This window comes from Neolamprologus brichardi, chromosome 12 (assembly GCF_056152115.1).
Source record: "Neolamprologus brichardi isolate AB-2024 chromosome 12, ASM5615211v1, whole genome shotgun sequence".
Taxonomy (NCBI): domain Eukaryota; kingdom Metazoa; phylum Chordata; class Actinopteri; order Cichliformes; family Cichlidae; genus Neolamprologus; species Neolamprologus brichardi.
In genome coordinates this window covers 1,540,463-1,567,276 of record NC_142115.1, presented here as the reverse complement: position 1 = coordinate 1,567,276, position 26,814 = coordinate 1,540,463, and the positions used below count along the sequence as shown (strand labels likewise).

The 26,814-nt window shown below is 42.5% G+C and overlaps 1 protein-coding gene across 2 annotated transcripts; it reads left to right on the top strand.

Annotated features, from left to right (window-relative positions):
• Positions 1-1,561: 1,561 nt before the first annotated feature.
• On the top strand, positions 1,562-26,277 carry LOC102788087 (olfactomedin-like protein 2A). Of its 2 annotated transcripts, none has more exons than XM_087848868.1 (8): positions 1,562-1,838; positions 11,558-11,821; positions 12,563-12,670; positions 12,806-12,982; positions 14,456-14,693; positions 19,841-20,137; positions 20,342-20,527; positions 23,618-26,277. In XM_087848868.1, exons 1-8 carry the CDS (start codon positions 1,770-1,772, stop codon positions 24,220-24,222), a joined length of 1,944 nt encoding a protein of 647 aa, XP_087704994.1. In that variant the 5' UTR covers positions 1,562-1,769; the 3' UTR covers positions 24,223-26,277. The 2 variants fall into 2 exon arrangements, with proteins under 2 accessions (XP_087704994.1, XP_006802601.2); XM_006802538.3 differs by having other exon boundaries at positions 19,838-20,137.
• Positions 26,278-26,814: the final 537 nt, after the last annotated feature.

Below are 26,814 nucleotides of genomic sequence, written 5' to 3'. Positions count from 1 at the left end.
AGTTACAATGTTTCAACAAACACTTTTGGAACAATTCATTACTTTAGAACCCACAAAATAATTTACATTAACTTAAAACTGAATTAAAATGGGGGGAAAGATTGATTACAAGGTTTCAAGGAAACCAGTGGCGAGTGGATATTGGAATTCTGTGGGTCCTGTTTGTCTTCTTTTATCATTTCCTTTTCTGCACTGGTACTCATGCTCATCTGTGTACCCAGGATACTTCCTGGCTTTAAAGGTTCTTTTAAACAGAGAACAGACTTGTTTTTCTTTAAGGTTTTTTCAACCTGATCTCAGACGGGAAAAATGTAGACACCAAGTTTCTCATAGTTAACCAAAACTAGATGTGAAGGACACTTTGTTTCACTGCAATATAAATAAAAACTTGAGTCTTGAAAAAAAAAGTTAAACAAACATTTATCTGAACTTGGAAAAGAAACAAAAATAAAAACAAAAAAAGAGGTTATGATATTTGTTAGTGATTAGGCTTTGATGGTTTACTGAGATGTGTGTGAGTCTGTGGCTTTGAAAGAGATGATTTTCATTGCATTACTTGCACTGATGTCCTTTATCTTGCCTCTGACGTATACCTCCATACAATCATAATTAAAAAGACTAAAGCTAACAGTGAAACGCTTAAAAACTACACTGAAATGAGCAAACCTGCTCTGGAAACAGAAAGTAAACTGACATAAAAACAAAAAGTCGAACAACTAATTTGAAAATACAAACTGTAATAATTGTGTTAGACGCACAAAAACGTGCATACAGTTAGTTTTCCTGCCCCTCAAACAGAGTGGGACATTTCAGCTGTTTTCAAAGGAAACCTGAATAAGGATCAGTAGTCTGCATTGGCTCTCCAGCTATTGTTAAACATGCTGTTTTCCTCATGTCCTGCAGATGTCTCTGCTGGCTGCTCCTCCACGCGAGGCTGAAGCATCAGGCAGGTGAACTACCGTCAGCCTCAGAAGCGTCCAGACTGAAGCTCGTCTGAGAACTTTGTCTTTTGCTTCATGTTAGCAGCACAAAATCATCCCAGAGGTTTCCTGATATGTTTCCACACAAAATGTGTTATATGCTTGAACGATTCATTTAATTGGCTTAACAAAAAATCCTCTGAAGATGGCGAGCTACAGACCACGGGTAGGTCGGGACTTTTGCGCAGTACTGTGGATTGTTCGGGATCTGTCACCCCGACAGTCAACAATGCGGCGCATCAATGTCCAGACGGTGGCGCCACAGGCATTCAAGTATACTACAGCTTAGTCTTGTGAAAGTCTATGCGACTTTCATCACCGCCTTTAAACTTGCAAAGAGCGACGCAGTGTCGGAGAACAGTTAAATGCACGGATGGAAAACTACAAATCACAGTCACTTATAAAGTAGTTTAATTTAGTGGCTATGGATAATAATCTTTCTACTTTTACATATACATTACATATTTGTAAATCGAAGCTATCCGTCCTCTACACAGTGAACACACACAACCACACACACACATTATGGGCATTAGCGTGTAAACCCCTCCCATCCGCGGAAGATAGCGGATGACGGATGATGCACACTACGCGCCTGGCTGAACACTGAGTGCGCACCAACATCCAGCCATCCATACATCCTCACGCACAGGCTCACGCATACTGTACGACCCTGTTCTGTGCAAAGTGGAAATGGAGCTGAAATAGGCGCAGCGCTCTGGAATGCCTGCAGCACCTCCCGCTTTGGATTCCTAAATTTTATGCGCACAAACTGACGCACGAGAGAAAATGTGGAGCTATACGAAGCTGCTGGCCTGTCTGCTGATTCTGTGTAAAAATGCGTCCTCACAGAGCAAGGTAAGAACAGACCACTTTACTTTGTGGGACTTTTCTGCGCGTTTTCAAATCAAACTCTAACAGCGCTCACTCCGTGCTCATGCGCACCTCTGACTGTGATCCATTTCACGGAGGCTCTCAGACAGACAAATGAGTGGCTCCGAACACCTCCCTCGAGCCGGAGCTTTAAATTTCCTGTCTAAGGTCTGCAGATGGTTCGGGTTCTGTGTCATTGTTTGTGACTCGAGGTAATCCTCCCAATGAGGGCTTTTGTGCGACAACAGTAACCATCGGTGCCTCTAATGACACCTCCAGTGCGCTCAGGACTGCGGCAGCAGAGTGTGGGAGAGATGGCACTCAGTGGGGTAACGGTAATATCTGGCTGCCGTGTTTGTACAGCTGCTGGACTACAGTAAGCCCTCACTCTCCCTCAGCTTAATCCAGCTACACACACACACACACACACACACACACTGCCAGAAGATACAGCACATGTTCAGTATGCCTGCGGACCAGAGGCACGATTGTCTGTGTGTGTGAGAGAGACTGTCAACAATCGTCTGCTGCTGATTCTCTCAGGGTGGCCCCTTTAGCACCAGTGTAGGTCAGTGAAGAGTAAAACCCATTATTAGTACAAGTGGTACATGCATAGCAGCAGTTCAGGGTGTAACATGCGGAGTAGCTGTACTGGCAACACTTTCCTGAGTTCCAGTGAAGAGCAGTGACAATGTTGCCATCAGTGCTTTCAACTTTGTGTCACTTTGCAGCATTTCAACACACAAAGCCAGAACATAAACATGTTTTTCTTCCCAGCTGACCGAAGAACTCGTCTAACATTTGAAGCATAACGTCTGAATCTCACGTTGACCTTAAAGCTGAAGAAATGTCTGCAACTCGACGAGTGGAAACTCCAAAGCAGCGTACTCATTTAGGAGCTTTCAACAGTACATATAGGTGGAATAAGCAGGTGTCTGCTTACTTATGGCAAAATGTATAAATTAGGTAACAGCTGATACAACCCACAGTACTTGGTGAAAAGTCAGTAACCAATGAGCAATCACTGGGGCTGAAAAACAGACAATAAGGAAGAGCACAAACCCGCTGCTCCTCTAATGGACTTGAGTTTAGTTCCAAAAGCAAACCAGTCCCAGATTACCAGAACTGACCACATGAACACGTCTGAGGACATTTCTCACTCTTTTAATACAAAGACTCAAAATTAGGGTTATTGTCACTTTGATAGACAGGTGTGTCAACAGGCATCTGTAGGTGAATGCTGCTAAATCTGACTTTGGATCATTTCAGTCACTCCGCCGGTCTTCTCTCTTATGTTTGTGCTTTGGAGCATTTTAATGACTGACCATCCAACAAGTCTGTGCTTCAGGTTTAGTGAATGAAATTCTAGTATTTTATGAGTCCCCTGCATCTAAATATTGGAATTTCTGGCTTGGAAAAAAAATGTCCCGAGGCTTGTTCAGAAAACATTAAAAAAAATGCTGGTGTTGAGGCTTTAAAATGTGTTGTCCACTTATGATAAACATTTATGATAAGATTGACTGGATGTAACAGCGGAACTGGTCGCTGTAGTGCTGTGACATTACACTGGCTTTTGAACTTCCTTCTTCACCTCCTCCAAACCTGGAGGTTTTGTGGCTCTTTGTAGCCAGAAATGTGAATGGATCACTAAGTTATCAGCTAACACTAGAACACTTAATTAACAAGATTCATTTATAGACTGTGTGAGTACCTCAGACATGCTCAGATACCTACTAATAAGTGTTAAAATACACAAAATAGTGTGTGAGTCCAGCCCCCAAATAGGTGGGGTTAGCTTTACAGGTGATTTACAGATGTTGCACTATTTCCTTAACACAGGCGCAGTCAGTTCATTCCAATATCAAGCGAGACATGCTGTTTTTTGGTGCAATTAGCAGTAAATTCTGTGATGCAAATGTTAATAAATGAGACTGCATACTTGATTTAAATATTCCCCTCTCTATATTTGGCCCCTTGAGAAAGGAACTCCTGGAAATATATATGCAACAGGGTCAGGCACATATATAAAAGTTCCCACCTCTTCCTCTTGTAACAAACCCAGTTTGTTAATACTGAACTTTTCTTTGTGCTTTTTTCCCCCAAAAACCCAGTTTGCGCTGGTCTGACCAGTGCCTTTCTGTGTGGAACTTGAATGTCCACCTAATCTTTGCACGGTCCTAAAAACTGATAGAAGAGAATGGATGGATGCACTCTGCCTCAAGTGGTCGCTTTAAGAATTGCAGTTTTTTTTTGCATCGCCTTGATTTTTGTAGCACTTATTTTTATGATTTATCCTCTAAGTAAGGTTATTAAAGTGCACTGATTCTTATATAGCAATATGCATCCATTCTAACATTCACACTATGATGGATGCATCGGGGAGAAACTTGGTATGAACCAGCAACGTTGTGATTAGTACATGACCTGCTCTACCACCTGAGCTACAGCCGTCACCTACTGCTCAACAATTCTACATCAAAAGTAGAAAATGATAGAGATTTTTATGACATCTACACAAACAATTTGATGCCATTTATTTATTATTTTAGCTCTATATCAGTGTGAAGTCATGCCTCGTTCATTGTGCAGCAGCAGTGTCATGGCTGACTCCTTGTTACTGTAGTCAGACTGGTGCTTTCAGTAAGAGACAAAACTTGCTCAGAAGGAGGGCAGCGAGGGCACCGGAGGGTGGCGTGGGAACCGGCATATGCACCTGCGTTTTATTTTGGTTGTAAACAAACCCGAGGACAATCAGGACAAGGTCAACTAGGGGTAGGGAGGAATAAAGAGCAGAGTGGGGAGCTGAGTCTGCCTCAGCGAGACAGTCTGTGCCATTTAGGCAGCGGCAGAGCCGGGGCACGATGAAATATTTATGGACTTGCAGGTGCTGCAGTTTGCCTTGTAGTCTTCAAATGTGCCTGAAATGACTTTTCTGTCTTATGCCAACACAACTTCGTTTAATTGGGGGTGTCACATGGAGGTTGATGAAGAGTCAACATTATCAGTCTTCAGACAGTCAAGTCTCTGTTTGTGGTTAAAACAAAGCTGTGGGAAATGAGAGACTCGAGTGTCTGTCACACTGAGGCTGAAGAAAACCTTTTCTCCCCCCGACTCGTTCATCCTCTGCAGCTCTGTACGTTACGGGAATTTGACTAAGATGTGATTTTGCTTGGTACACATGGTTCTCTTATTATTGCCCCTTTTCTTAAAGATAAATTAATAGTTTCATGTGTTTAAACATTACAAGGGTTAAACCCTTTTCACCTTGTGTGCAGCTCAATTTGTAATTGAGAGGATTCAAAGAAAAATGTTTCCGATTTATGTCACTATCTGCAAATTCTCCTACTGAAGAAAATAATAAAGTGTTGTTCATGAAGCTGTCACCCAGTGAGCATACTCTGACTCTGATACTGACCAAATAATCTCAGTATTTTAATCAGTAGACCTGAAACTAGAGCTTGAGCTCACTGAGAGCAAGATAACCGATGGTCATTTTCCTGTAGACGTCTTTAATAGCAGAACCCTTCCTGAAAGCAGAGAGTCTCCACCTGCTGGTGGTAAAACAATCCAAGTTAAAGGCTCCTTTTTTCAGACCCAGAAGCTGCATCCATCCTACAGTTAGTCGTTTGGACACCTACAGCAGGAAGGAGATGACTTTTTTGTTCCCTCACCTGGAACATAAACTCCACGTTTAAACTGTGAAACTTTTAGGACTGGAGAAGTTGTTGAGAACCTTCAACTTAATGACACTGAACACGGGAGGTCAGCAGGGGTTAAAGTCATGTGACTTCGGTGTTGCTCTTTTCACTGTTGTGTCAGTGCAGGTTTCCTTAAATTATATATAGAAGAGATGCCAAATATTAACAAACAGTAGTACTGTTTAATCATCTGTACATGTAAGAAATGAACACAAATATATGAATTGCAATTTATTAGTGAGATAAATGAAAACAGGCACACAATAAAGGAAGGGAAAAATAAATCATTCATAATACATTTGCACTGGTTTTATTTCACATCAAAGCAGAGTTACTAGGCTACAGTCGCAGCTGTTTCTCCTGTTTCAGCTAAAGTGAAATAACATTTAATCACATTGACAACTATGTAAGTATGTTAAAAGCTTACCAACACGTTTTGCACCGTATCAATAGTCTGACTTCTTAGATAAGCTAAAAGTAATCCGTGGTCATGCTTGGATCTTTTTATTTTAGCACACTTTAACAACAGTTTGCTGACAAGTCAAAAACTTTCACAAACACACAAACAGAAGATGTTGATGTTGCAGCGTGAAATACCTGTAAACTACTGTTAGCTTCCTCTATGCTACATTAGCTCTGCTGTTAGCTCTGCTGTTAGCTCTGCTGTTAGCTCTGCTGTTAGCTCTACTGTTAGCTCCGCTGTTAGCTCTGCTGTTGCATTGTAGAATAAAGACAAAACAATATAAAACTGATTCATTGTCCTCATCATTATCTAATCAAACTTCTTGGGTCAGTATCAGACTGATATCTCATTTAAATATCAGATCTGCAAGTCTCTTGGTTTTTAGCGAAGCACGGTCATGGCTAGGTAGCTAAGCTAAGCTAACTAGTGGCTAATTCTAAGTTGTCATTTAAAGTTGAGTTCCTTAATGCTAGCCATACTTGACCGTATTTACTTTGTTGAAGAACTGTGTGGAAACCTGTTCACTGTGAGGAAACGCTGCTAAACCAAGCGCACAGGTTACAATATAGCTTTACTTCCATGTAAAGGTCAGAATTTGTGGGAATAGTTATGTTCAAGTAAAAATAGCATTTACATTGATACCACCAAAGCGTTGCATTTGTTGAATCAGTTTGTTGAATGAATGGCTTTAAAATGGAGTAGAGGATCTGTGTCACTGCACTGATGGAATTTGCAGCTCTTAATGGCTCCAATAAACATCTGGGGTGAGAAATCATCTGGAGAAAAGGCTTTGGCAACAGCAATCATTCCACTCATGGTTGAAGTCACAAAGCAGACACTAATAATTAGGGAAATGTGTCCTTGTACTTGAAGTTATTACGATAGTGCCACAATGACAGATTGATTTGCATCTGTGAGATTTCAGCGGATTTGCACCCTTAAAAGCCGACAAAATAATTATGTGTCATAAAAAAAATTGTGTTTAGTACTTTTCAGAGCTTTTGTAAAACGACTGTGGCTGAAATGAAACTCATGAAAGTGTATATGTCTTTGAGTAGAGACTGAAAGCTTTAAGTGTTATTTGCTCAGATACACAGATCCAGCAGGAATGTAGATGTGTACCCCTAAAAGCTGCGAGTGCTTGATACACTTTGTGCTGAGCTAATTAACATCCGCACGCTAATGCTGGTAGTTTTGTCTGAACCAGCGACTTCAAGGTTCATCTCCAGACTGAAGGCTTTAATAAAAATACCAGGTTAATTTTTCAGTACTGCTAATTAGATTAAAAATCAGGTCGGAGTTGAACGTGGATCACACTTTGGCTCTCGAGTACCCTTGAAAGGAGATGATGAGGATTTTAAAGGCATAGTTCTTGCTATAAATCTTAAGGGTTTGAACTGACGGTGCCCTCTCTGGGCATTTGTGGGAAAATGGTTGCACAGACAGACAGAGTGCTGATGTTTGGGTTTGAGGGAGGATGAAAGATGCAGCTGAACATACTGTACCTGCCTTCTTCACTACACAGTTGTCCCAGTGATTAGCAGCTGGCAGATCTCTAAAAGGGGAGGATATCCTTGTTTGTACGGGCACAGCTGCAGATACAACAGGCCGGTGCTCCCGAAACACTGGCTAATGAATGCGGCGGCCTTTTGTGTAGCACGTTGTGTGTTTTAAACAATCCTGAGCACAATTGGGGTTTGGCTTCATCACTGTCAGGGCACGTTAGCTGTTAACGGCTGCAGCAGTTGATCTAATAGAGCTCCTTGCAGTGTGCAGGCTCTTTTCCTCCCATCGTGCAGACGTGAGTTCACATTTGAGCCGTGTTCTTTTTGACCTGAAACTTGACTGCACTTGATAGGTCAAGGCCAAAGACTCAGAGCTCAAAGCATGCGTTAAATGCGCTGTACTCTTAATTATTAGCACTGGTAATTGTGTTGGCTGTTCCCATGCTGATAGGTCAGCTTGGCATGGGATGCTGGATGGTCAGTTAGGCATATAGGCACATCTGATTTGACAGATGGAGGAAGCAGCTGCTCCGACCGGCAGAGGGATTCGGATTGTTCACAATAGGTGCCGCAAAAAAGCCCACAAGATAATGACTCAGTCCTTCTTGACTTTAAACCAGGCACCGAAGTCAATCTTGCTGGAATTTCTCCACCTTAAAGCTGATGTTGCTATGCAGCGGTTGGTGTTAAGCTGGGGCTGAACAATGCAGCTCAGCGGGGCCATAGGCAGAGCCCCTGCTAAAGAAGTTTAATCTGCTAATCCGTTCTATTTTCATGTGGGTGTGTGATTTGTCAGGCTGCTGCCTTTACACTTGACATGGGTCAGGATTACCTGGGCTCTGCACACAGGAGTCCTGCCCCATATCAAGACCCCCTCCCAGTATGTGTACTGTAGAGTAGGGGAAATCATCCACTCCCCAAAACGAAACACCCTCCACACCTCTCCCATCACTCGGCCTGCATTCCTTCACTAATGAGCCCCCCCACCACCACCTTTACCACTAACCCTCTTTGCCATCACTAAGCCTGCAGCTGCACTACAGAAAGACTTCAAAAGCTGTGCTCAGACCAGGACAAACAGTCACAAATTCATTAATAAACCATCGACCAAAACATAGAAAATACGTGAGATTTTATGTAAATAGTCGACTGTGTTTTATATTGTAGCAAAATCCAGAATAATCAGTGGAGGGAGTTAAATATTTACTAATAGCTCACAGTCTCATTTGCATGTTAAGATGAGGAAACGTGCAGGTTATTTTCATGTCAGCCTGCTGACTCCATGCAGTCAGATGCAAATAATGGAAACACTGACAAATGAATACATGAACTGTTTTCCTCTGACCAACAGTAATCGTCTGTATTCACATTAAACGTGTTAGCTTTAGAGACACATCTACACAGACAACGTGAACATCCGCACAAGGGACTGTACAGGCAGCAGGTCGACGAGTATGTCAATAACACATTGTGATATATTGTGTCGCCTTTTTTAAACTGCGAAAGCTGAATTTCATCAGTATCTGGGTTTTTCACCGTGAAGCAGACAGACTCTAGACAGCGCTGTCATTCAAACCTTTTACAGATGTCCAGCTTAACTGCGTCCAACTGATGCTAACCCTCACAAGTGTGCAGCAGTCCGTGAGATAACGAGCTGTTACAGTCACATAGGGATCCGCAGCCTGTGACACACTTAATGCAACAAATTCTGCTGAATTCGACTGAACGTTTACCTGGATCCAACGTTGTGGAAAAATGTCACACTAACAAAATAAAGCTTCTCACCTCTGGGGTCCAGTTGAATTGTGTCCAGTCTCATTAGTGTTTTGCCATTGAGTTGATTTAGCTGTTTTTAGCTAATGTTATCTGAGGACGGCGGTGCATGAGATAAGCCGTGTTGTGTCCATAAAACATCAGCATTACGCCTACACAATGTATACAGTTATGAGGTGGCTTTTGTCACATTTACAGACAAAGTAAATGTATCATAGTCTTTGACTTACAGCTAACTGCTGGATGTTGCATCGTGTACAACAATAAACTGATCAGGTCAGAGAGTAACTTTTCAAGCGTGCAGGTGTGACACTTTGAACACTTTAAAGACTTTCTGTGAAGATCGAAAGTCTTTAAAGTGTTCGAAGCTCAGAAAAGAGACACTGAACTCAAAGATGTTGGCTCGTGAGGTCGGAGGATCAAATCCTCCCTCCGAGCTCAGTCATGTGAGGGCTGAACCACAGCTCATTAATGAAGAATCTCAGCAAAGTGATCCCACATGTGCACCTGTCCTGTGATTTATCGCAGACCCTAAATCTCTAGGGAGGGATGACAGGCCGGACCTCCTCCAACACATGGTCCCAGCTTTGAATTATGGTCTGAAAAAACAATTCTGCAGAGTGAAAAACACTTTTTTTAACCACAGCGAGAAAACAATTATTAGAATTTAGACGTGAAAATGCTGCAATTCATTCATTCTGCTGGTAATAAAGACGCAGATCGTGACAGTTGTCATGCAGTGTGCTGTACATGTATCGCTATAGTGCCATCGATTTATTAGAAGTTAAGAGGACCCGATGCTACATACATACCTAGCTAACTTAAATAAGGTAAAATGATGAGCCTTTGCTTCCTGTCATGTGCTTTAAAATTAAATGTGGGGAGTCTTGGTCTTTGTGTCATTTTTATATGTTTTACCGATGGTTTACCGTAGCACAAAGCTGTAAATCTGAGTGAATTCGCTGATGTAACCTGACAGCTTGCAGTCCCTCTGTGTTTGCAGGCAATCTGGTGTTAACGGACATTAAGCAGCATCACAACAAAGCAGCTATAATGGCATGACTGAACTTTCTTAGTGCAACAACTGAGTGTAAATGTTTCAGTGTGAGACTCAGACTGCCAAGTTACCATCATCACCTGAATGTTTAATCAAATATCCAGTAAACCTGAAGGTTTCTCCCCTCATGTCAGCTTGCACGGCCTCAGGTTGAAAATGTCTGCTCTGGCTGCCGTATTTAGCTTCTTGTTTTTTAAGTAAGCCCTGCCAGAGGCATTGGCATCATGCTTGGCAGCAGCAAGCCAGCTGGTGATGAAGCCGAATGATTTATGTTTGTCTCAGAAGGCTTCCTGTGAGTCACAGCCGTTAAAACTCCAGAGAAGGGAAACACGCTGTTATTTCTCAAGATCAGTTTCCTTCCCTTCCTTTTGTTTCCCTGTATTAAAATAAACATTCGTTACTCATTAAAATCCAGCAGGGATTAGACTGGATGACTGGAAAAGCTGTGGATTCCCTGGTAGAGGAAGGAACAGTAACACGCAACATTTAAAATTCAATTCAGTTTTATTTACACAGCATTAAATCACAACAACAGTCGCCTCAAGACGCTTTATATTGTAAGGTCGACCCTACAATAATACACACAGAGAAAAACCCAACAATCATATGACCCCCTATGAGCAGCACTTTGGCGACAGTGGGAAGGAAAAACTCCCTTTTAACAGGAAGAAACCTCCAGCAGAACCAGGCTCAGGGAGGGGCGGGGCCATCTGCTGTGATTGGTTGGGGTGAGAGAAGGAAGACAGGATAAAGACATGCTGTGGAAGAGAGACAGAGATTAATAACAGATATGATTCAATGCAGAGAGGTCTGTTAACACATAGTGAGTGAGAAAGGTGACTGGAAAGGAAAAACCCAGTGCATCATGGGAATCCCCCGGCAGCCTACGTCTATTGCAGCATAACTAAGGGAGGATTCAGGGTCACCTGGTCCAGCCCTAACTATATGCTTTAGCAAAAAGGAAAGTTTGAAGCCTAATCTTGAAAGTAGAGATAGTGTCTGTCTCCTGAATCCAAAAAAGGTTGGTAGATCAACAGTACCATCCAGGTCAGTAATGCAGAAGCAGCTCGCTCAGGACAGGATAAGAGTGAAGATGTTTTCCACGTTGTGTATGTAAAGTACCTAATGACATATATGACACAACGTCACAGAAAACGACTCTCTTTCTTTGGCTTTGAAAAGAACATATATCACATTTTTTCTTTCAGATTTTCGGAGAGACCGAGCCTGTTCGCATGACGTCAGAAGGTTCAGACTGCCGCTGTAAGTGCATCATGCGCCCTCTGAGCAAGGATGCATGTCTGCGCTTGAAGAGTGGCAGTGTACGCGTGGAGGACTTCTACACAGTGGAGACGGTCAGCTCTGGATCAGACTGTAAGTGCTCGTGCACAGCCCCGCCATCTTCCCTCAACCCCTGCGAGAACGAGTGGAAGATGGAGAAGCTGAAGAAACAGGCCCCGGAGTTATTAAAGGTGAGTGGCTACAATGTAGCACTGTGGCTACATTGTAGCCACAGTGCGCCCCAGGGTAGCTGTGGCTACAATGTAGCTGCCATCACCAGTGTGTGAATGATTGTGTGAATGATTTGTGTATAGTGTAAAGCACTTTGGGGTCCTTAGGACCAAGTAAAGCACTATACAGACCATTTACCCTACAGTCACTGTGATTATTAGAGTCACAGCATGTGTTTGTGCAAAAACACAAACAGTTTTCTTTTCTTGCCTGTTTCCCCCATTAGGAGTCAGGAAATTCAGACACTGAAAATCCTGTTAAGTTTTGATGAAGTCATGAAGAAAGTAAACTTAATCAATGTCATTTTACAGAAAACAAAATAGCATTTATTTCAGTTATTTCAGTTATTTTAGTTTGTTTAGTTTGTTTAGTTTGCAAAATGTAACTAAAAGAAAAGCAATAACAACCATCTCTGCACAGAATCGGACAAACAAACTGTACGACATGAACCTAAAGGCCACTCTGATGTCTCCGGCTCCACTTGGAAGAATGAATTAACCTAATATGATTGCACTTAGGAGTAGAGCACAAACATAAAGCACTGAGATGAATGAGAGCACTCAGGCAGAGTGATGTAAATGCCTCTGGAGGGCACTTCAGCGATTACTGTGGTTAAACAGAAGCACATAAAGCTGTCAGCTGTGTCACGAGGAGACGATGATTAATGACGTTTCTTCTCCTTTTATCGTATGAACGAACAGCTCCAATCGATGGTGGACCTCCTCGAGGGAACGCTTTACAGCATGGATCTTTTAAAAGTCCACTCCTACATCAATAAGGTGGTGTCTCAGATGAACACCCTGGAAGAGGTAGGCAAAACCCACACTGACATGTTTATAATCAAAGTGTCGGTCAGGATGCTCGGGCTTGGGAAGTTTGAGGATTTTGTGATTTTTTTTATCTCATGGACAGAGAAATGTGACACTAATGATGGTATGTTGTAGACAATCAAGACAAACCTTACACGTGAGAATGAATTCGTCCGGGACAGCATGTTGAGCCTCACCAACCAGTTTAAGAGATACGAGAACTATTCCAACATCATGATGAGCATCAAGAAGGAGATCTCCAGCCTCAGCCTGCAGCTGCTGCAGAAAGACTCAACTGAGAGCAAAGCACAGGTTGGGAACACAGTTTAAGCTTTCGGTGTGTCTTTGTGCCAGCACGGGTATGTGACAGACTTTAAAAACAGTCCTGTGTGTTATTAGTTAAATCACAAAACTATTAAATGAAATTAAACTGAACACATGCCCGTAGTTATGTCCTTGTCAGTTCTGAGTTCTCTGGCATTACAAACTTGGATTAGCTACGATATTGGTCATAATCCAAACAAAACAAACAGTTTGATGTTGCGTCACATTTGTATTATTGTACTTTTACTGCTTCTGAGTAACCATGTTCAAGAAAACATTGCTGAGAAAATATTGTGCATCGTTCTTAAAGGAATTTATGGGTCTCCTCAGGGGACGTTTGCTGAAACAACACTTTAACTAGAAGCTGAAGGACATGTGTGAATACTGCATGTAACATGTACTGTTATCAGGAAGTACCATCAAAAGTTTGGACATCATTTTACTACTTTCTACATTGTAGATACAAACTTAAGATATCAAATATATGAAGCAAGATATGTGGGAGGAATATATTGATAATATATGACTCTATAAATGTCTTATAGTTGAGATTCCTCAAAGTAGCCATCCTTTGCCTTGTTTCCATGTTTGCCTGTGTGAATCAGGCCTTTATGGTCAAATAGCTGCTGAGAAACCACGACTAAGGAAAAGCAACAAGCAGAAGATTTGTTTGGGCCAAGAAACACAAGAAATGGACATTAGACCAGAGGACATCTGTGCTTCGGCCTATAAGTCCAAATTTGAGCTCTTTGGTTCTGCTGTGTCTTACTTCAGAAAAGCTGAACGATGGTCTCTACATGCACGGTTCCCACTGTGAAGCCTGGAGGTGGAGGAGTGACGGTGTGGGGTGCTTTGCTGGTGACACTGTTGGGGATTTATTCCAAATTGATGCACACTGAACCAGCATGGCTACCACAGCATCCTGCAGCCACATGCCGTCCTCTGGTTTCTTTTAGTTGGACCATCATTTATTTCTCAACAGGACAATGACCCCAAACACACCAGGCTGTGTGAGGGCTATTTGACCAAGAAGGAGAGCGATGGAGGCCTGACCTAAACCCAATGCATCTCTGAACTCCTTCAAGACTGTTGTTAAACCATTTCAGGTGACGACCTCATGAAGCTCATCAAGAGAGCCAAGAGTGAGCAAAGCAGGAATCAAACGGCGGCTATTTTAAAGAATCTTAAATATAAAACATTTTTCATTCATAGTGTTGATGAAAAAACAATAAATGAGATGGTGTCCAAACGTTTGACTGTACGAGACAAAGAGAGAGACAAACATAGATACATTAATATGGAGGAAAAGAAGGATGTAGTAAACCTCTGAAAGAAGGGCAGTAGCAGTAAGATTAGTCATCATTTACTATCATTACACCTGAAGGGTGAACTAATCACCCACGTATAAAACACACAGGCCACTGTTACTAATATCCTGACATAATGTGAATTTCTTTCCAGGCTACAAAAACCAAGGAGGCTGTAAAAACACCCAACAAAAAGAGCCCTGCTGTTAAACCCCCTCCCAAACCCCCCAAAGAAAAGGTTGTCAAGCCCAAGAAAGAGGTCGTTAAACATGGGAAGCTGGTGAAGCCTGATCCTACAGTCAAAACCAAGGTGGTCGGCCACCAGCCTGGCGTGGTGAGGGGCATCACGTACTACAAGGCCTCCAAAGCTGACGAGGATGAGCACAGAGGAGGTGAGGGTTTCGGTTCTCTGTACGCCCTCCACGAGCTAAAACAAACAGCGTGTTCACACGTTAGCTGAGTTTGCTCTCCCGTGTGTGTGCGATCATCTGTGTGTGATCCACTGTGGGTGTTGAAAACGATCCAAATTAGTTTCCTCAGCAATCTAATCTGAGCCTACGTGATACTTTCCTGGATCAGGATCAGCCTGCAGCCAGAGTCATGGAAGCAGAGCGTGCACGAGCTCGATGTGGTTCCCAGCAGAAAGCCTTCCTGAGAATCTTTAAATAGTGTGAGATAAGGCCGTAATTGTGTTGAAAACTCTACACTTGAGTTAATAAAACTGGGATCCATCACTGTGTGGCACATGTGATCCCATAAAGCAAGATTTATTCCGGTGTTGTTTCAGGCAAAGCTGTTCCAGCGAGTGTCCAATTGGATTGCTGCTGCACATTCAGCGAGCAGGAAGTCCAAATCTTTTAATGACAAACATGGAGCTGGTGGAATGCCGTCTCAATGCAATGCTGCCATGTCCATGACATGCCTCTGCTTCACCTCTCACAGTAACGTGAGGGGACCCTCACCAGTGCAGAGAAAACATTTCCTGACTCCTTCCAATCCTCTTTAAGTCTAGCTGAGTGAATAGGTATGCTGCGTTTGCACAGGGCACACGCACATAAGGTTGTCACACTCGGTGTTCTGCCATGTATGAGAATCTGACAGAGCCCACCCGCTCTTGTCAAATCGCTGTTCGGCTACATTTCCATAATCTGCAGCACGGATGCAGGGACCTTTATTCATCCGGGAAAGCTTGATGCTTTTTGTGCGCTCAGCACATTTGGCTACAGCGACACACAGTTTGTGTTAGCACACCTGTCAATCACAGTTTCCTTTAAACGTCACTCCTATCCAAGTGGATAACTTGAGTCACCCGCTCTGCAGCTGTTATGGTAGAGGAAACTATCCATGAAGGTCAAAACCAACAAGACGAAGCCCGGAGAGAATCTACAGCAGAGCAACTGTGTTTGGCACAGCGTTGCATTCAGATCGTAATTCTGATTGCAAAAGCTGCCGGTCACGAAAAAAGGTCAAAACCATTTTGTAAACTCGTTCAGAGTGTTGTTCAATTTGCCATTTCAACATGGAGGTCTGTGGAGACGGAGTCACCTTTGAACCAGCGTCTCGTGACCTTCAGGAGAACCGCAGCTGTTTGCATGAAGGAGCTGGTGTTCAGTGAGGAAAGTCTAAATCCCTGATTGCAGCCACTCACCAACTCTCTGTGGACGGTACTCACGGTCATTAATCAGTGCTCATTTGCATATTAACTATGAAACTGACCTCACAGGACATTGAAACCTTGTAGTAGTTCCAGACTGAGACTGATGTTTGGCTTTTTCTTCAGAAGGTGGCATCATGTGCCATGGCCTTGCATATCTTCATCACCATGTCAAAGCATTTTACAGGCTCTTTTTATGTAGTGCAATGTGTATCCCATCTGCTTTACAAACACAGATGAAGGCCTGTCCTCGAACACTTACCCAGCATTCATTTTTTCTGAAGGATTCTGGTAATGTTCTCAGAATATTGTTGCCACTGGTGCCCATAAGCTCCATATGCTTAGAGTATGTTAAGGTCTCTGCTTGTAGCACTGCTCCCCACATCTGTCTGTCAGGACCAAAGTCACTGTGTGAGGACCAGAAGGAGACTGAGTCCATTTTACTAACGGCAACAGCAGTTTGAATTTGTAAGGAAAGAAGCAAAATGATGATGAAGAACTAGAGTAAGCATTCAGTGTGTGTGTATACAGTATGGATGGGAACTGATAAGAATTCAGCAATTTATATCCCATTATTTATCACTTATTTTTATTCTTATTTATCACTTATCACATTATTTATCACTTATTTATTCTTATTTATCACTTATTTATTCCATTTCTTATGGATTCTCTCATCGATTGGGTTCTCGCTGGCTTTGCTTTGACAGTCACCACCAAGCAGCACATCAAATACATCACATTTCTGCACATAATTTTCATGCTCTGCAGTCAAATGTTTGTGCATTTTACAGATATTTCCCATTGTTATAAGAGTTGGGTCATTATTCAAAAAAGCATTATGCATTACACATATTACTTAGAACACTTTAATGTAATGACATGAATATAGACATTATCTGTCTCATAATTACCATTTAACAATATAAACTAATAGGCTACAGTCCCAGAATCCAGCACAAACCCCTGTCCTAATGAGGACACACACATGGCTGCTCGACTGCTGGGCTGGGGTCAGCTTGGCTAGCTCTTGGCTAGCTTAGAGTTAGCATGCTGTCTGTGTAGCTGCTTGTAAAAGCTGTTGCAGCATAACGGTGTTGTTTCTATCATGGATGCAGTTTGCACTTTACCATTGCGCTCTCATCCTTTTCTGCAATAATAGTAAAAGCATGTCCATATCCACACTGTTCCTAATTAAAATCACCTGACTGTAGCACAAGTGCAAGTGGAACCAATAAGCAGATTGATGGGCAGGCAGACTCAGGCTACGTCCACACGTACTCGGGTATTTTTGAAAACGCAGATTTTTCTATGCGTTTGCACCTTTCGTCCACACGTAAACGGCGTTTTTGGTCACTGAAACGGAGATTTTTAAAAACTCCGGCCAGGGTGGATATTTTTGAAAACTCCGTTTTTGCATTTACGTGTGGACGAGAAAAACGCAGCGTCAAAGATGTGCGCCTTCTTTGACGTCACACTGTGCGCCACGTTATTGTTTCGGTGAAATGAATTTCTACAATACTGTTACTGTTAATTGTTCTCTCTGCAGTGTTTAAATGCTTACATATACACACACAGTTACTGTCCCTCCACACATACGACTCGGTTCTGCTTCTATGCCCCAGCTTTGTTTACTATTTCCCACCGAGGCTTCTAGACTTCTGATTGGCCAACATTTCTACACGGTTAGGAATATAGCGCCACCTGCTGCTTTGGCATGTTCCTCGCAGCGTTTTCCTTCATTTCTGCCTTTACGTGTGGACGGGATTATTTTTTCAAACAAAAACGGAAAATCTCCGTTTTCAAAAATACCCGTGTACGTGTGGACGTACACCGTATCAATACCATATGTACCATATAAATTAATGCTATAACTATGAGCACAGGAAACAGCGCTGGTTACAAAGAGTAAATGTGAAACACTTTCAAAGTAAACATCGGTGTTTTCACAAACATGTGACTAACGACCTATCTACTCTGTGTGGTATTACAGGTAAGGCTGGATCAGGTGACCCTGAATCATCCAGTTAAGCCTCAGGTTCTGGGGGCATTTCATGTGGTCTATTGAGCACACTTTATTACTTTATTACTTCCTACATTTCTTAAACTCCAGCCGTTATTTCAAACACCTGTCATAATGTCGTCACTGTGTTTTTGCAGGGGAACATCCGAATTTAAAAAACAAACAAACAAACAAAAAACTATAACAGAATTACTGCAGTTTAAATTAAATTGACATCCTGATCTATTCTTCTCTAGCTCTCACCTTAAATACTGAAATCTCCCTCCTTTTCCACTTCTCTTTTATGAATAGTGTTCTCATCTTTAGCCATGAGAATGTGGATATTGAGAAGAATTTTTCATGGTTATCGGCTTCCCGTCTTTCTAAAGCTTCATCCGGGTGTTCTGGTAGAAATAACATAAACTGAAGGTATCTTTACCAATCACTTTATTTCAAACCGTGATTTTTGGAGTAATTAAAAGCTCTGAGGTGCCCCCTTATGGTCACGTGTATAATAATAAGGAAGACATTTAATAATCCTCGATGGATCTATGATGTTTGAAACATTCATTGCCAACTGCAAGATTTTTCATAATATAATAACCCAGAAGTTATCTTTAATTGGCACCTTATCTACTTTAGTATTGGCTTTCTTTGTCTTCACACTGACAACAGTGTGCTAGTATAGTCAAGTATATGTCATTTAATGCTTGGTTTTTGTTTTAGTTAAGCATCAGGATTTTAACGCTTATACAGCGTTTAATGAGCTCTACTCTAGAACTTCAGAATAGGCATAACACTCCATCGTACCCAACAAAGAGGACTGAAACAACTGATATGGGTAGTTTTGGTTAAACAGGTAAACTGTTTATTTCATATCCTGTCTCAAACAGCATTATTCAGAATCATTCATACAGAATTTGCCTTTGATGTGAACTTCTGGAGCACTGCAGGCTGTTACATTTGTCAACGAGCTGTATCCACTGTGCATGTGCCACGATCCATGGTTTAAAAACTCTTGGTAAAACTCAATATACCTACTTAGCCCAAAAGTAACCATCGCCAAAACAACCCAAAAAACTGTTTACAGCTATAAACAGCTAACGTCATCCTTTCTCCTGTCGCAGCCTGAGGGATGCCTTTCCTTGTTTTGCAGTCTCACTGGAGTCTTTATTTGCAATGAAAGCTAACTCTGTGGAGTTTTACTGTTTTCACAGCGTCAGAGAAGTCACTATATTTAGTTACATAAAGACAAGCAAACAGTGTTAGTGTTGTTCCTTTAATATACGAATGATTCAACTGGAAACGAGTAATATTAGTTATAGTTGTACTTGTGTGACAGCTAGCTTGCAGAGCAGGTTTAGCACTCTTAAATTTATGTTTGTGTTTTCAGCTACATATTTTTATCCAATAACATTTTACTCTTTAGACACAAATTAATGCATTAGCAGACTGAGCTCTGACCAGTTTGGACATGCGGAGAGAACCTCTTGCTTGTCCTGTGGTGTCTGGCACTGGGATATTAGCAGCAAAATATTTTGGTTCTGTGGGTTGAAGGGTGGATCGGGCTTGAACCAGAACAAGTCTGGAAACAAGCCTCGTTCCAACTGTGATCCCAGGAGTGTACAGATTTAGATCCGGAGACTTTTGGGACCTGCTCAGTGCCTCATATTCATATTCAGTGTACTGCTGGTTGCAGCGTGAGGGGAACACCACCTTCACTCAGAGTTAAATGCAATAATAAAATGTATCCAATAACTTCAACTACTTAAATGTTGTATTAATACAAAGTAAATTACTCAGTATGTAATCTATAGAAGTTTATAAAGGAATGTTTCTGTTCAATCGTGTCACTTCGTGTGCTTCTGCCTCCATTTCAGACCATTCTGCCAAAACATACACAGTCCATCACGTCACAGAAAACCAGTCTGAGGACAGAGAAGCTGAGCTAGTCCTTGAAACTGTCGAGTCCACGGTGGCCGAACCCACTGAAACCACAGCAGCTCCAACCACTACAACTGCAACTACCACCACCACCACCAGCGGCACACCTTCCACCACCTCGGTACCCACTACTGTGTCCACTCAGAGTGCACCAGCATCTGAAAGACCAGCTCCGACGATCATGCTAATGCTCGACAACTCCAACAACAACAGCCGACCCAGTCTCCACAGAGCAGGTACGTCATGAATCCTCACTGAGCTCAGCATGCTCTGGGTTTCGGGCTTTTGACTCCAGTAACACAGACGATTATAGCAGCAGAAAATTGGGTCATTCTCTCTGCCAACACATGTCTGTGCGTGAAATTGATTTAAGCCCGTGGTAATGCAAGTCACTCTCTCCCAGGCGTACATGGTGAATGTTCTGCTTGTGTTACTTTCAGGAAAGATCCTCAACTGTGAGGGGACTTTAGCATCGATTGAACTGCCAGAGAAGCAGCACAGTTATGGGCGCAATGAGGGTGCCTGGATGAAGGATCCCCTGGCCAAGGATTCCAAGATCTACGTCACTAACTATTACTATGGCAACAACCTCGTGGAGTTCCGGAACCTGGACAACTTCAAACAAGGTGACAGAACTCTGCACAACACCGGCATCGATTATGTCTCTGCATCCTCAGCCCGTGACGAAGCTAAATAACATTTATTGTCCTGCACCTATCCGAGACCCAAAGCCTGGATAAAAAAACAGACAAATAAATTATTACTTTAATCGTTCTCACCTTTATGTATGCCTTAATGAGCTTGAGCAGCCACTACAATCAGGGTGAAAATAATTCTTTAGAAATGTAAAGTTAGCCATGTCTTAGTCTGTGTTACAGTTTGAATTGAAGTTTTTTGAAGCAGCTTATAGTCTCTACTAGGGATGGGTATCGTTTAGGTTTTATCCGATACTGGTGCCAAACCGGTACTTTTGAAACGGTGCCGGTGCTTAAACGGTGCTCAAACCAGTGCTTAAAGAATGGAGAACACAAACTTTGTCCAAAAACCTCTCATGTTTAACTGTTTTCCACTTTTTCTTTGGTCATTTTAGCCTTTTTGTCCAGGGTGAAGGGAGTATCTGCCATCAAACAAGAAGACAGCCGCATGTAGCTATGATGGTGTTTGCTAGTTCACCTTACATGCATTAATGTAATAACGTGGTTAGCCTACTCAACGTAAATCACACACGAACAACATGAAGCTACTCACGCAGAGAAGAACGGCTGCTGCTGCATCATCATCCTCATCATTTCTGCTACACTGGCAGGGCTAGGGGCCAGGACTCTCCTCTTCGGGTTTTTGGGGGATGTTGCTAACTCCGGGTCGATAACAGGCACCACACCCGCAGTAGATGTGCTCGGTGTGAGGTCTCGCAGCAAGCTATCAAATACGGCGCATTTCTCGGCTTTTAACAAAAACGCTATGCGTCGCCAGGTGTTTCATCAGATTTGAGGTGTTACCTCCTTTGACAGCATCACAGTATCAGCTTAAAGCACTTGTTGCAGCTGCTGAGTTTGCATCTTTTGCTGTGAAGTACAGCCAGACTTTGACCGCTTCGCCTTGGGCATTTTTAATCTGTAGCTCTGCTCTAAAAGAACGTACCTACCTGGACCCGCCTACTATCCTCGGAAACGTAAAATGATTGGCTAGAATTCAAAGTGTATCACAGCTCAGGAAAAAAAGCACCGAAATAAAACACTGAAATGTGCGCTGCTTTTCGGTCTGGTTACTACCGTTTATGTCAGAACCAGTGCCATCATGGCACCAGATACCGGTACCCATCCTTAGGCTGTACAGTGTTCACAAACAGATACTTTTACTGCGTCTTTTAAATGACGTGATCCCAACAGGCGATCGTGGCTCAAGAGTTGGGAGTTGTCTTGTAATCGGAAGGTTGCCGGTTCGAGCCCCGGCTTGGACAGTCTTGGTCGTTGTGTCCTTGGGCAAGACACTTCACCTACCACCTACTGGTGTTGGCCAGAGGGGCTGATGGTGTGATATGGCAGCCTCGCTTCTGTCAGTCTGCCCCAGGGCAGCTGTGGCTACAACTGTAGCTGCCTCCACCAGTGTATGAATGTGAGAGTGAATGAATAGTGGAATTATAAAGCGCTTTGAGGGGTCCCAAAAAGCACAATATAAATGCAGTCCTTATTATTATTAACATACTTGTAACTGCTTTAACTAATAGCTGTTTTTTGTTCTAACATTCGTGACACTGATTCATGCTGATAATCCAATGAGCTCTGTGAGATTGATGAGATCTGTGGAATGTAGGCTGCTTGGTTGCTTCATGGCTCCAGTGGGTGGGAAAATCCACTCCTTTTACATCCAAATCAACAGAGGAATTGGATTACACTCTCTAAGAGAGTTAAGATGATCTCCCCTTTTAGGATTTGACTTGTTGATCTAGATGTGGTTGGACAATGGGCTTTCTAAACGCACTTACATGTGAGGCGTCCTGCAGCGTGGTGAGCTCAGAGCTGTGTGCGGATGACTAGGTATCTTGGTGAGTGGCGGTGATGCCTGCTGTTCCTTGACATGTGCTCTGGCCTTTCCTTTGAACTGGGCACAGCAGAGGAGGATTACGTGTATGGCCTCAGGGATGGGCCTAGTGTGTGTGCACATGTGTGTGAAGGTGAACGGGGTGGGGGACGCACTGTTTTTGTCCTTCACTGGCCCTCAGTTATCATCATTGTCAAAATTAGACATGTGGTTGAAAGGTTAGGATAGCAGTTGGGGAAATTATATATAGAGCAGAGGATGTGAAAGCTAATTAATCACTCCATTGCAACATGAAGATGTATCAGTCGGTTACATCTCTATTTTCTATACATTGTAACATATTTAATGTGTCTTCCAAAATCTCCTGTCCTGGACAATTAAAATGATAATAAAGCATACTATTGTATCTATTAAGTTTATGAATACAGAATCAAAGCTGAATTGGTAAAAAAGGAATTTGGAATTTATATACTGAGCAACAAAAACTCTTAAAATCATGAAATTAGATGTACTCGTTGTTACTTTAAATATAGACATGACATATGCTAATGCAGCCGAGCTCCAGTATTAAGTACAACCTCAGGCGCCGGTTTAGCTCAGTGCATTGAGTGGACGACTACGAGCTGTGAGCAGCCGGCCCGGGTTTGGGTCCGGCCCGGGTTTGAGTCCGCCCGGGTTTGGGTCCGGCCCAGGTTTGGGTCCGGCCCGGGTTTGGGTCCGGCCCAGGTTTGGGTCCGGCCCGGGTTCGGGTCCGGCCCGGGTTTGGGTCCAGCCCTTTGCTGCATGTCTGCTTTCCTGTCTTTTCTTCACTGAGTCTATCAAAGCTGAAAAAGGCCAAAAAAAGTACAACTCTGAAGTCGCTTACTTTCAATATTTTACAGTAGCTTTGGTTAAAAAGTTTTCTATTTGGATGTTCTGTGGAAAAGTCATATAAAAAGGGCTGGACAGTAACTTGATCCAGACCCTGTGTCTGTCTGATGAGTTACTAGCAATATAGTAGATTTTGAGAGGTTGACGAGAAGTAAACATAATCTGTTCTTTATATATCGCAGTGCAGCAGTCTTTGAGTTTTTGGACTCGATGCAGGAAAAAGTGCTGCTCATTGGCAGACTTAGGACTCTGGTTACCTACTAAATAAGCAAAAGCTAACGTTTGAATCTTCCCGTTTACCTCAGGGCGCTGGAGCAACCTGTTCAAACTGCCTTACAACTGGATCGGCACAGGCCACGTGGTTTACAGCGGAGCTTTCTACTATAACCGGGCCTTCACCAAGAACATCATCAAGTACGACCTGAGGATGCGCTACGTGGCAGCGTGGACGCAGCTGCACGATGTCGTCTATGAGGACACCACCCCCTGGAAGTGGAGGGGCCACTCCGACATTGATTTTGCAGTGGATGAAAGTGGCCTGTGGGTAATCTATCCTTCTGTTGACTATGACTACAATGACCAAGAGGTGATCGTCATCAGTAAACTCGATCCAGGAGACCTGTCCTTAAAAAAGGAAACCACCTACACAACGGGCCTCAAGAGGAACTCTTATGGAAACTGCTTCATCATCTGTGGCGTTTTGTATGCTGTCAATGTGTACAACCAGAAAGAAGGGGAAGTGAGCTATGCTTATGACACCCACACCAACACTGAGGCCATCCCACGCCTGCCCTTTACCAACGAGTACTCCTTCACCACCCAGATTGACTACAACCCAAAGGAAAAACTTTTGTACGCCTGGGACAATGGCCACCAGGTCACATATCAGGTGAGCTTTGTTGACGAGTGAGTGTAGTTAGTTTGTAGACAGTAGACTCGCCTGCGTGGCACCTAAATGGAAAGAAGATTCTTAGTATTTGACAGCCTAGAAGCAGCCATATTGGACTCAACGGGACAAAGGACGAACCAGCCTTCCAGTACGATGCACGCTATTCAAACAGCAGACCTCAAAGTGTACCAAGAAGCACATCTGCCTCCAACATGTATTGGGATATGACTGTACAATATGTTAATAGCAAGGACAGGGAACAGTGGAAATAATCTCACTAGTTCAGTTAAAGTTGACAAGAAGCTCAGAGATTATCAAATGTCAGCAGGCTGGCAGGCTTTACTCCAGAGAACGTTTAAAATAGACAGCTTTGTTTGTTTCTACATCACACTGCTTCAAACTCATGTTGAAGCAGTGTGCATGTGCTGTGCAAGTCATTCCTCCAGTTTATTGGCCGAATTCTCCACTCCTAACTCGATTACACTGTCAAAGGTGGAAGAACATTCCTCTTGTTTTGCATGACTCATATTAACTTTGGCTAAACTTTTGTGAGGCAGTGCCAACCTACTAACCGTGCTTTTCAACAGTTCAGAATGAAGGACGCTATCATACTAGATTAGCTTAGCTTTAGTCATAAATGTCTCTTTATAAATCTTAGTACAACCTGCTCTTAAAAGCAGGCGTAGTATTTATGGTGTTATATAGTCAGTTACATAAGTGCAGCGCGTCTCTTAGAAAACTCCAAGTAATGTCCTGATATTATTCCGGAGATCATTTCGGCATGTTTTAGAAGCAGAATAGGAACCTGTGGCGGGACCTCACAGAGAGGAGGGCCCAGTGACACTTGTAGCATAAAGAATAAAATAGTTTGGCCTTCATCGGTGCCACAAGTCCAACCTGGTTAGGTATTAACTTGCTATCTATGGTAATTCACCAGTTAGCCAACAACAGATGTGCTGATGAACTTAACAGTGAAAGATCGACTTCTGCCACCAACACCTCAGCAAGTGTTTGCTATCCAAGATTCCACCATTTGTATGAAAGGGTTGTCGGGCTCCTTCCCTTTAGGCAAGGCAAGTTTATTTGTATAGCACAATTCAACAACAAGGTGATTCAAAGTGCTTTACAGAGACATTAGAAACAAAAACAAATAAAAAGCATGATTTAAAATTGATTAAAACAAGCAAACAAACTAACTAACAAACAAACTAACAAACAAACTAACTAACAAAACAATATATAAAATCAAAACAGATAAAATCAGTAGTTAAATGTAAGTTTTAAGTGTGGATTTGGTGTTTTATTCAAATGCAGCTGAGAACAGGTGAGTCTTCAACCTGGATTTAAATAAACTGAGTGTTTCAGCTGATCTGAGGCTTTCTGGGAGTTTGTTCCAGATATAAGGAGCATAAAAGCTGAGCATTTAACTCAACCAATGAGATTATTTCTGTCTCTACAGTTCTGCTTTTCTTTTCACTTTGCCATCTTATCCATCCTGAGACCGAGCACTTTGATCGTGACTCCACTTTGATGGTCAGTCCGACTTCACGGTGCTTCCTGTCTCTTTGATGTTGTTTTGAAGGATGTGTCAAATATGAAAATAAAACAAATAATGTACACAAAGTTTTTTGTATATATTTTCAGGAGTGTATTTGACAATAGCATACTGCTTTCTCTTTCCATGGATCTGGTTACATTTCTGTATAAAAGAAATATGAAGCTTTACTCATTTTAATGACAACTCTATGACCACTATTGAGTATTTTTTTTATAACAGTGGAAAGGAATAAGTGTGATCAGTCACCGTTAGCTTCATTAAAACATGAATGTTTTGTCTTTTGTTTGTTTTGACAACATATACTGAGGATTATAAGCTTTAAAGCCCATGAGGTAACTCTTTATAGAAGACTGCGTTCGTGTTTGCTTCATCTCGCAGCTCTGCAAGTTCAGTCATAACTGTAATGCCATTTGCAGTGATTAGTTCAAGTCTTTATGCAGATATGTTATGCAACATAAACATAGCACTTACAACCTGCTGTGTGTGTCTTTGCCATGAAATAAAATTTCCATTATAAACGTTTGTTGCAAACCTCGTAAATCACTCCACAGCGACCAGTTAAACCCCACGGCGGGACTCGCCCCTCCCTCTGCACCTCCGCTTGAAGGCTGATGACCACCAGTGACTCAGATCTTCTGATTTCTGGAGAACATCGCTCTCATGAGCTGTGTTTAGTTCTTGGGTAAAGTTCACCATGCTCCACTTAATCTGAAGTCCCAAAATACAGCATAAGGAGCCCCGGGTCACGGTAATAAGGGCCTGCTGTCTGCATCTTGGCTGCAGATTTAAACATTTCCAATTCGAGCTCCACGTCATGCAATTCTAGAGGGAGACACAGAAATAAACTGAGCTGAATGATGGGTGTGGTACTTTCATGCATGTGGTCCTCATTTGTTGGTGAACTCAGACGTTCGTTTTCACGCCCGTATAGCGAGGTTCATTAACGGGGGTAAGGAAAGCCTGTAGCTGTGATGAGTACGGCACTAACAGTGTGTCCAGTCATGAACTCTGTCACGAATCTGAACATGTCGTGATGGAATAATGATGCCCACACA

What these genes read in the sequence shown, in the direction of transcription:
- LOC102788087 (XM_006802538.3), top strand. Translation starts at nt 1,770, where the DNA reads ATGTGGAGCTATACGAAGCTGCTGGCCTGTCTGCTGATTCTGTGTAAA. An exon ending in CGAGGATGAGCACAGAGGAG is followed by an intron (nt 14,694 to 19,837) that starts GTGAGGGTTTCG and finishes CCTCCATTTCAG; the next exon opens with ACCATTCTGCCAAAACATAC. An exon ending in CCTGGACAACTTCAAACAAG is followed by an intron (nt 20,528 to 23,617) that starts GTGACAGAACTC and finishes CGTTTACCTCAG; the next exon opens with GGCGCTGGAGCAACCTGTTC.